The following is an 11286-nucleotide window of genomic DNA, read 5'->3' as shown; positions in this document are numbered from 1 at the left end:
GGGGGTGCCCCAAGTAAAAAAATGGGCGAATATGTCACTTCCTTTTTCAATGGTGCCAAATATGGCCTAAAATTAATTTATTTTAAATATCAATTACCAACACAACATGGGGCATTTTTTCACGAGAAGTGCTAGTAGTAGGCAAGGTTTAAAATTTCGGTTTCGGTAACGGTTTCGGACCGTGAAATTTCAAAATTTCGGTCGAAATCTGGTACTTGACCCGAAACTAATATTTTATTCAATATTGTAATTTCGGCGAAATTAAATTAATACTAAAAAAACATATTTTTTGGGTCAAATTTCGGAAAAACCGAAATTCGACCGAAATTCTGAAATTTCGGTCGAAATAAATGACCATTTCGGTTTGATGCATTTCGGTGTCGGTAATTTCGGATTTCGGTCGAAATTTCAAACCATGGTAGTAGGTATTGTAAATCACATGCCGGGGGTGTAGGAAGTGGTAGTTCTAGCTTGCCGTCCTCCCTGAGGCTTTGTTTGGATTGCAGGAAATACATTTTCTCTACGAATAATTTTGGGAAAATTCTAAAAAAAATAAAAATGTGATTTTTAACTGAAAATCTCAAAAAGGTTGAGTTGGCTAAATTCTCAAAACGGGGTGAAACGCATCCTAAGACATGTTTTAAGATAAAAATGCCCTTGAGTTGCTTGTCCCTCCAAGAAGTTAAGAAACGTATCCCAATGCATTTCACCGACCCTTTCTACCTTTTTACCTTCTTCTTCCCCAAGCCAACTGCTAAAACTCCATTGCCTCTTGTAAAACTCCATTGAAATTCCATTGCAGACCGGTGAAACTCCCCTTGAGAAACATCTAGATTTTATTGGATCTCTTTATTTTCTTTGGCTATGAAACCTAAGGTTCTCTAGTAGGTCCATTGTCATACATATTCTTAAGTTTAACATGTTCCTTACAATGCTATGGTGTATTGTCATCATCTTGTTTATTTGTTAGGGATTTGTTATGGTTTTGTTAGGCATTTCTTATTGTCGTCATCTTCTTTACAATGCTATGGTGTATTGTCATCATCTCTCTATCTCTCTATTGCCCCTCTATGGTTCTATTTAGAGGAAACCCGGATGAAACTCATGTCTATACAATTAAAATCACTATTTAAATGTGTAGAAGCAGTATTTTGTTCTCGGAACCACTGTTGATATGTGGGAACCGGTATTTAGTCCTCTCAACCACTAAGTAGTAGGTCCAATGATTTGAATAGTGGTTCTGAATGTAGAAATACAATGAGGACCCTATGTAGAAGATCAGAACCACTATTTAAATGCTTAGGTAATCTATTTATACCGTCCTAACCACTATGTAGACCTCTGAACCACTATATAGTGGTTCCGAGAGTATAAATAGTGAAAATAAAAGGTTATACAGCCAAAACCAGTATAAAAAGTGAGAATCAGTGTATAAATAGAGGATTAAACACTCAGAACCACTAGTTATACCTAGGAACCACTATATAGTGGTTCCCAGGTATAAATAGTGGTTCTGAGGTATAAATAAATGTTCATACATTCTACTGGTATTTCATTGGGTGTCAAAGTTGCAATGAATTTATGAACAATGGGTTAAATATTTGTCTAAACACTCAGATCTTATGGTAGTTGATAGTCTAGATGGCCTAATACTTGTTCTGAGAGTTTAAATTATGAGATTGAAAATTTTATGCACTCAAAACCACTATAAAAAGTGAGAATGTGTGTATTTATATGGTTTTAAACACTCTGAACCACTAATTATACCTAGGAACCACTATTTACCGCTATGTAGTGGTTCCGAGGTATAAATAATGGTTCCCGGGTATAAATATTGGTTCATAGATTCTAATAGTATTTCATTAGGTCTCAACGTTGTCATGAATTTATAAAAAGTGGTTTAAACACTCAGAACCACATTTTGATGAAAGGAACAACAATTAAATCCTTCAAATCACTAATTGTGGTTTCAAGATTCCTGGGAACCACAATTACAGTCAAAACCACTATAAAAGGTGAGAATGAGTGTATACATAGTGGTTTAAACACTCAAAACCACTAATTATACAGTGAGAGCCGCTATTTATACCTCGGAACAACTATTTACCACTATGTAGTGGTTCCGAGGTATAAATAGTGGTTCCAGGGTATAAATAGTGATTCATACATTCTAATAGTATTTCATTAGATCCATTATCCTTTTTGAAGTGCTTTTCGAATCTTAGTTGCCAAGTCCGGGTCACAAGCTATTTTGAGTCGAGTGGGACCATCCATCAAAGTGTCGTAAGTCTTACTTATATTGTACATAGTTAGCGCTTATAGTTAGGGATCAAGAGAAAGTGGAAAGAAACTCGAGAGGATGGACAATTTTTATCCAAACAAAAATACATAACATGAAATGTTGTTTGAAGTTTTGAGTATGTTTTCCATAGACTGATCATCGCACTTCAATCTACAGAGGTTTCCATAATCCGAATTTCCTCTATGGATTGGAGGGCTAGGATCACCCTATGGAATTGATTTTTTAGGCACAACCTATTTACATTGTGGCCCATCTAATGGACGGTTTGGATCATCCTATGGTGTGACCCGTACAATACTTTTTGATAAATGCTGGAGTATATGAGTTTACACCATATAAAGACTCTTTCTCATGAAGAAACAATAGGTCTTCCCTACCATCAAGTCAAAAGCCAAGCATATTTATATAATTGAACACAATTTTTAGAAGGGCAGTGATAAATTCACCTCGTATTTTTTAAAATGGACTGTACAGCTCACGCCATAGGATGATCCAAACCGCCCAATTGATGGGCCACAACATAAATAGGTTCTGCCGCAAAATTTATTTCCATAGATGATCCCAACCGTCCAATCTATAGAAGTTTCTATAATCTAAGTCCCTCTTTAGATCGGATGGTTAGAATCATCTTATGGAAATGATTTTTGGGGCACAACCTATTTACGTTGTGGCCCACCAATTGGGTGGTTTGGATCATCCTATGGTATGGGATGTATAGTCCATTTTGAAAAATATGGGCTAAATTCATCCTAAAACGGGGCTGTACAATGGAGTTTTACCGAAGGCAATGGACTTTTCAACACTTGGCGTGGGGAAGAAGAAGCTAAAAAAGGTGAATAGGGTTTGTGAAATGCATTGGATCTGTTTCTCAAAAAGGTGGAGGGAAAAGCAACTCAAGGGCATTCTTGTCTTAAAACATGCCTTGTGATGCGTTTTACTTCTTTTTGAGAATTTAGCCAACTCAACCCTTTTTTGAGATTTTCAGTTAAAAGTCGCTCTTTTTTTTTTTTTTTTTGAGACCCGAGGAAACCTTTGCACGCCTCAGTTACCTTTTGGGAGGCCTACGCCCCATAGAAACTGTTTACCTGAGACTGTCCCTTGGCCCGTAGGTCCTGACACAAGGTTAGAATTCTAGCCCACTATAACTAGTTATTTCGGTTTTCTACTAGCTGCTTCAACTATAACCCCAGCTCTATTGATTGGTCTGAGCAAGATACGACTTATTTGAAATTAATTGAATGAATAATTCATCAAAATAAATAGTTCTGTGAGATTTCAGTCGATCCTCTTATTTCTCGAACCGAGAGATCCATGAATCGGGATCCTGATGCATATAGATACAAATGGTCCAAAGTTGAACATTTGTTCATTAGAATGAAAATGCATTATGATGATTAAGTAATCGCACTTACACTTATTAGTAGGACTACTATGTCACTACAGGCTATACTTCTCCCCATGTTTCATTATTCATATTTTTTTGTACTGGACGCTCAATTTTTCGTGCTCTTGCTACGGTTAAACGATCTTCTTCGGATAATTCGTCCGACCCAAGGATAGCTATAATGTCCTGAAGTTCTTTGTAACGTTGTGAAGTTTGCTTAACGTATTTTTCACATTTATAGGATTAAACAAAAGGATTCGCAAATAAAAGCGCTAATGCCACGACCAGTCTGTAAATTGTTCAGTCATTATGTATTGAACAGAGGCAAAGGCCTCTGTAACGGTCGGACGATAGTAAAAGGTCATAGCAAACCCTGTAGCTACTTGTACTAAAAAACAAGTAAGTGTAATCCCCCCTAGGCAATGAAATATGTTGACATTTCCCAATAATTTTTCTTAGCAATTTGTTTTTTGTTTCCTCAATTTAGAGGGAAATTATATGGTTAAGACAAATTTAGGGAGATGACATTATAAATTGAAGGTCCCTCCAAAAAAAAAAGAACCAGTTATGTGTGTTTCAAGGGACTCTTTTCTTGCGTGTAATCAACTCAACTCAGCCTTTGGTCCCAAACTGATTTGTCATTGCGTGTAATCAAATCAAACAATGACAAAGCAGGAAATTGTGGAAAACTTTTCCTTTTACAAACTTATCTTTGTTTTTAGTCCAATTATCAATTTTAGACTCAAAATATAAAACGAACAGGGCCCAAATATATGAGAGGATTATGAATTATGATCATTCTATGGAGAAGATTTTGGGGGCACAACCTCTCTACGACGATCAACAAATGAATGGTTTAGATTATCTAAATAGGTGGACCCTCGTGAATAATGAACAAAATCTGCTGAAAGTGAGATTGATCCCATCTGGGCTGATTGTCCTTTAGTCAGATGATCTGGACCGTCAATTTTGGTGGGGCCAGACAAAAATTACAAGCTGGGTAGATAGATTGCTAGAGATGAAAATGGTTGATTTTGTCCAGATTAACTGAGTGGAGGTCACCCCAATTGGATAACTAACCACCCATCATCCATGATGGGGCCCACCATAATGGTCGGTTCAGATTATTAGACTATAAACCTGTATGTAGTTTTTTTGGTTAAATCTGACCCAACCCATTTCCCTCACCCTGCATAATCTGCAACATTCCTGTGAATTGCAATCAATCGATTTCACCGGGTCTGAAATGAATTTCACAGCCATGCAGATCAAGCTTTTGCCTAGATTAGTCATCTTTTAAGAAGGTTACAACAATGAAGGGTTCAAGGTCCCATGGAAAATTTACTTTTAACAGAGACCCATTAAGATATAAATTAGCAGTTTGCATATGGACCAGATGAAGGTTACAACAATGATTCAGGGTCTCATAGAAATTAGAATAAAAATGCAATACTATTATACAACACTTAATGGGTTACTGGAAATGATCCAAAACTGAAATGGTGATCTCCAAATGATCTGATCATACAAACAGGATGGTGATTCTGTTAAGCTGAAGATGAGGGTAAAAAGAGAAGCAAAGGACTCAATTAAACTTAAAAGGAAAGAGTGAAAAAAGAAGAAGAAGAGAAATATCAATCTGTACTCTACACCAAAACAATCAAGACACAGAAACTATGGCATGCCTTGGTAACGGACTAGTGTACAATTTATTATACAGGGAGGAAGGGATCATCTTTTTTCCGCTTCTTATTAACAATCTCCGATCGAGGGCTTGTCTGCACCAATGTGCAGTAGGGATTTTGAAGAACCAGAGATGAAATTAAACCCATCATAGAATCTTCACTAGGATTTGCTGAAAGGTAATTGCTTGGCACCCCTTTCGACTGCGTCTCTCCATAGCCTATACCTTACTCCTAGCTTATCATATGTCACGGGCCAGTTCCAAACATTCGCACCGTTGTTCATCCGTTCCTGTTGCCCAACCACGAGCCGTAGATCCTCATTCAGGACCTGTGTTTTGTTCCATAATGAACAATTTCAGCAACACGGGAAAATGAGCGAGAAATGAAAGAGAAAAGATCGCTAATCTATCATAAGAGTATAACATGTATTTATTTTCCAAGGAAAATCTTAGATTTCTCAATCAACTCAAAAGTCCCTTATATCCTTGGGCTTCTGAGGTTGTTGATTTTTTTTCAAAAATGGCAAGAAAACGAATCAGACACGTATTGACATGGAAATTAGGACTTACCACTTGACTCAATCGTTTAATAGTGTTTGTACATTTTTAATGTATTTCTAATTGTATGGTATGTGTGCTTCTCTCACATTGTAAACTGATACAGATCAGGTTTGATTTGTGATAAAGATACAATTTCCCACATTATAGATTGTATCTACCATATACGAAGTTAACTGAAAAAAAAACAGTGTTTTGTGAAGCCAGGATCCTTACCTTCTCTGCAAAGTACCTCCATAGGATGTACATGAAGGGGACGTGCTTCAACAAGGGGGCAAAGTCCAACGACATTCTGTAAAGTAACCTAGTCTTGTTTCTAGAGGAAGGAAGGCAGACATGGAGCTGGTGAAGGTGTGTTGAGCATTCCCTGGTACTCTGCCCCTCCAATTTTCCAGGCTTTGAGATGCCAATCGTTGAGAGCACCATACAAGGAGGACAAAATTCCATGTCTATTGGGTAAGGATCCCAGTATCCTTGAAGCCCAGATGCAGGTGTCAGGAATTTCACCAAGCTGAAAAAATTAAGATGCAACATAACTAAGTACTGACAAATTCTATAGATTTTTCCATCTTTTCTGACCATTTTGGTTGTCTTTATGTGGGATGGCAAGGAGGAATGCATTTCAAAATTTTATATCGGCAGACTCTTAAACAAGAAGGGAATCTCTAGTGATTCTTTGCATGTGGAGAAATCTCTGCCATAATTGGTGCTAGTTTTTAATGATATCTACCTATTCTAAAAAGAAACAAAAATGCATTATAATCAGAAGCTCATACCCACAGTTCAACCGCCATAAAGCCTCTTGGGATACCTATAAATATTATTAGCATATAATCTTATATGCAAGAGGTTTTGGAGTTAAAAATGATTATTTGCAAATAATGATTATAATAGTTTTAGAAATGATATAGTTAATTGTTTCCAAAGAGGCCTTAATGTCCTACGTGCAAATAAGATTAACTTCAATAATGGCTAATTTTGGTGGCATCCAAAGACACCCTTATTCATTTTGCATGTTAGAGATAACCTTCATATTCTAACTGAAATTGCATGGTTAACCAAAAGTCAGAATGTTGCAAGTTTTTTGATGAGCCTTTTGCTGTTTGAGGAAGATTTATAGGTATTTTGAAAAAGAACATCGGAATTTGATGCTCAAATCACAAAATCTTTCGATCATGTTCAAGATATTTCAGAATTCAGATAATAGGAACAGACCTTGGTACACTCCATCCCTTGGCAAAGGTGGAGGTGTGTGTAAATGGGGCATGAGCGAGGTCCAAAAGATTATCTAGAAGAAGCCCGTGCTCCACCGGCAATTCCATGACAATCTATTATTGACATCAAAATAAAAGAGTGAGTTGCATCATAGAACTCATTACTACAAATATTAGTATCAGGCTATCAGCTACCACAGCCATTTGAAGCAAAAGAGCAATAGGAGTCTACTACATCTAAGGGGCATGGCTGGTTTGTTGAATGGGTGGAAAACGAAATATAGTTACCTCAGCATGCACTATAAATCCTGGAGGGGGTTCAAGAGAAGGAAGGGTGGCCATGGGAGGTTCGTCACCGGGCCAGATCCATATCATCCCTTCTTGCTCAAAGCACGGCAACGACCGTATGCTCACGTTAACAAATTTTGTTGACGGCATCTTCTCACATTTTCCATTGGTTGAGTATTCCCAACCTGAAATTAATTCCAACCCCGAAACTCAGAACCTTTTTCATATGTGATAAAAGTAATACAGTCATATTCCATGTAATAGGGGGACACTGCATTTCTCATACTATTGCTGTAATAGCCAGGCAAGGGTGTTTTTATTTCTTGTTATTTTCTCTCTTTTTTTTTTGGTAATGTATGCTGCTCTTACAATCTCCACAAAGTATGTGTTTTTACAAACAAGAGGTTAAGGGTACTAATGAGAGTCTGAAACACCCACAACCACAATTACAATTTTTTGGTCGGAGCTTGTTTCATAACTACATGTGGGTGTTTCACACTGGATTTATCCTCATAAGTTGTGTAGTTTTTTAGCTACTTCTTTTGGTCTTACTAACCATGGTAAGGACACTTAATCCGACCCTCATTTACTGAACCAAGGTCAAGAGGGCACGCTCGGTGAGCACAGGTATTCTGAACACAACCTGGTCTTCCATCTTTTCCACGAAACATGACCCACGGCTCCTCAAAACAATCTAAAGGAATCTGAAAAGAACAAAGATATAAAGAAATTATATCCGAAATTACATAAGATCTACATCATTCTGTGAGGTGAAATATCACTTACCATGGTGTCATCTTTCAGGTCATTGGTGAAAGCTACTGGGTACCAGAAATTCTTCAAGCTAGGATGGTATGCCTGCACAGGACCAGATACATTCAAGCTTCTTCGTGGAGACTTGGGTTTTACAGTATCAGAAGATGCGGAGGAAGTGCTCGGAGAAAGTGAGGTACGGTCAGATTCTGACGTGTTTCGGCCCGGTAATAATCTATCATTAACCAAAACTTCCATGTAGGCGAGCTTGTCCAATGCGGTTCCAACCCTTGCTTCAGATATGTGAACCTTTTTGGTAAGCAAAAAAGCTATATAAGGATGCCAAATATATAAATTTTTGTTCAATTGATCAAATTAAGATACAAAGAGGAAGGCCTCTTTAACTGACCTGTCTGTGAGCCTGTTCTAGTTCTTCTTGCAACTCTGCAAGTTCTTTCTTCATGGTACCGATGGACTTGTATTCACGTGCCAATGGATTGAGAACCTCAACTACCTACAAAGGTATCATCAGAAGTGAAACTGAGTAAGAACTTATGAACCCAAATCCGTCTCAAAGGAAAATTGTAGGGAATGATCATTGCTACAACCTATACACTGGAACTAAGTGCATGCAATATCTATAACACCAGATGATTGATCCAAAATTTCACTTGGATGAGCCATTGGCCTAAATTGCACTACTCAACTTATCCTATTTCTATAGATTTTTCCCCATAAAATTTGTTTGAAGTCTTTTTTAATGATTAGAGACAGTAGTGGAGATCAAATTGGAGCTGGGTGTAATTTTTGGAACATGGCACATGAAAAGTGTTTCCCCACAGAGATAATCTATTTGCACAAACCAGATGATCCTAACCATCCAATCCAGGATTTTCCTCCATTGAATATGGATCTTTGTCCACATCTCTTTTTTAACTGTCCAGTTACACTCCACCATCCGGAAGATCATCGTTTGATTGATACGTATTTGGCATTATGACCCATAAATAGAGGGACCCTAAACTTGAATGGTCCAAATTGACATATGTATAGGTTTGAGATCAGTCTCAGTATGCTGAGAGAGTTGGCACAGCTATACCCTTGGACATGTTAGGTGGATTTTACTTCCAGAAGTGGTTGTAGGCATTTATTTGATACAAAATTTCCCAAATGCTTCTATTTGGAAGCAATGGCTTACAAGATCATTCTATCATTCACCTAAACTAGAGAAAGTTAAACTTTCTCATCTGGTTTTACAAATCTGTATAAATACAGTACAAATTTGTCTCTATCCATAAACCATGAATGGTTCTCTATAACTTGTTTCTATCTTTAGCTCTTTACAAGATCATCTCAACCAACCAAAGAAACCCATCAAATAATCACCACAGAGGAGAAGATAAAACAACACCAACCAAATTCCAGAACAGAGGGAATGACATATATAGCAAGGGCATATGTGTACCTTGTTGTGAAGGTGCATGATAGTTAGCACATCTTGACGAGCCCTCCAATCCAAGTATTGAATGTCGTATCTGGCCACCTCTAGAGCTTGATATGCATCCAAGAACTTGCCCTTTGACTGAGGGATTCTAGGTCTAGGATCCTCTACATCAAAGATAGTACTCCACACGTCTGTGTGCTTCTTCTCCAATCCTCTTTCCTCTCCAAATATAGAAAAAACTCCAAATCCTCCTCTAACACTAATCTGCAATCCAATACCCATTAATCAAAAGAAAAGAGGAACAAACCAGACAAACTATGTTTTAAGATGAAATGTGAAAAAACCCATGTGGGATTGAAAACTCTTTTCATCTAGAAGAGCTTACCTTTCTGGAACTGAAATTGAATCTGGCAAATCCAATACCCATTAATCAAAAGTAAAAGGAAATAACCAAACCATGTGGGGATTGAACTTTATTTTCATCTAAAAAAAGAAAATAACCAAACCCATGTGGGATTGAACTTATATTTTCATCTAGAAGAGCTTACCTTTCTGGAACTGAAATTAAATTTTAGCAAATCCAATTATCCAATACTCATTGATCAAAACAAAAAGAAACAAACCAAACAGACTATATTTTCAGATGAATTGAGAATAACCCATGTGGGATTGAGCACTATTTTCATCTAGAAGCTTAACTTTCTAGAACAGAAATTGAATTTGGCAATATACTACCCATTAATCAAAAAAAAAAAAACAAACCCATGTGGGATTGAACATTATTTCCATATAGAAGATTACCTTTTTGGAACTGAAATTGAATTTGGACGGCCTGCGTAGAGAAATAGGAAGAGAGAGAGAAGCTGCTGTTGCTACTGCTGTCATGGCGTCTTGAAGAGAGACACCTAGAGAGAGAGAGAGAGAGAGAGAGCTTTTATTCAGAGGTGGGAGTTTATTTCTGAGTGCTTGTTGATAAGAGGTTAGTGTTACACGAGATCTCCATTGGCCTCCCACTGGTGGCCACGTGGAAGAGCGTGGAAGACTGATGCCCACGTGGCATATCCTAGCTCCACACAGTCCTCTAGACAGGGATAGCTTCTCTCCAAGTATTCTGCCACATAGGCATGATATTTTGCCAGCTCGGATTAGTATGCTATCTCTCTCGATTCCTTTTATTGCAAATTGCTCTTGTGCCACACAAACGTGATCGGATCCGTTGATCTTCCTGGAGGAGAACAATTTTCATCCAAAACGCCTTCATTAGATGATCATCTCCCCTTGATTGATTAAATCTCATTTAGGGCTTTTTCCAAGAAAAAGCTAAACAGTTGATCTTTGAAATCTACTCTCTTTCAAAAAATCTAATACATACTTTCCCATCTTTAACAAAAAAAAATTCAACTCCTCTATATCTTGGATTTCAAACTCTGTCGAGCAGTTACTTGTTACAACCAAGGTTTCAAATTTCGGTTTCGGAATGCGTTTCGTTCCACACCAAAACCGAAATTTAAAAAATTCAAAATCAAATAAAATAATATTTTATTTCGCACAAAATTTTGAACGAAAATTTGGTTAATTTCTGCTAAAATTTGGGGAAATATTAAATAAAGAATAAAATTCAGATTTTTTTGGAGATTTTCCCTAAATTTCATACCAAAA

General features: G+C 37.2%; 1 protein-coding gene across 1 annotated transcript; it reads right to left on the bottom strand.

Moving 5' to 3' along the window:
• Positions 1 to 5101: 5101 nt before the first annotated feature.
• Positions 5102 to 10585, bottom strand: LOC143888323 (chlorophyllide a oxygenase, chloroplastic-like). Its single transcript, XM_077392697.1, has 9 exons — positions 10429 to 10585; positions 9649 to 9891; positions 8593 to 8697; positions 8217 to 8492; positions 7987 to 8134; positions 7431 to 7615; positions 7144 to 7256; positions 6145 to 6439; positions 5102 to 5699 (listed from the first exon to the last, which is right to left on the bottom strand). The coding sequence occupies exons 1-9, from the start codon at positions 10510 to 10512 to the stop codon at positions 5532 to 5534; spliced, it is 1617 nt and encodes a 538-aa protein (XP_077248812.1). The 5' UTR covers positions 10513 to 10585; the 3' UTR covers positions 5102 to 5531.
• Between the last annotated feature and the right edge of the window lie 701 nt (positions 10586 to 11286).

The sequence above is a fragment of the Tasmannia lanceolata genome, unplaced genomic scaffold (assembly GCF_043159265.1).
Source record: "Tasmannia lanceolata isolate RefF3 unplaced genomic scaffold, GAP_Taslan_0.1 ptg000012l, whole genome shotgun sequence".
NCBI lineage: Eukaryota > Viridiplantae > Streptophyta > Magnoliopsida > Canellales > Winteraceae > Tasmannia > Tasmannia lanceolata.
The sequence above is the reverse complement of the archived record's forward strand: the minus strand, read 5'-3'. Positions and strand labels throughout refer to the sequence as shown.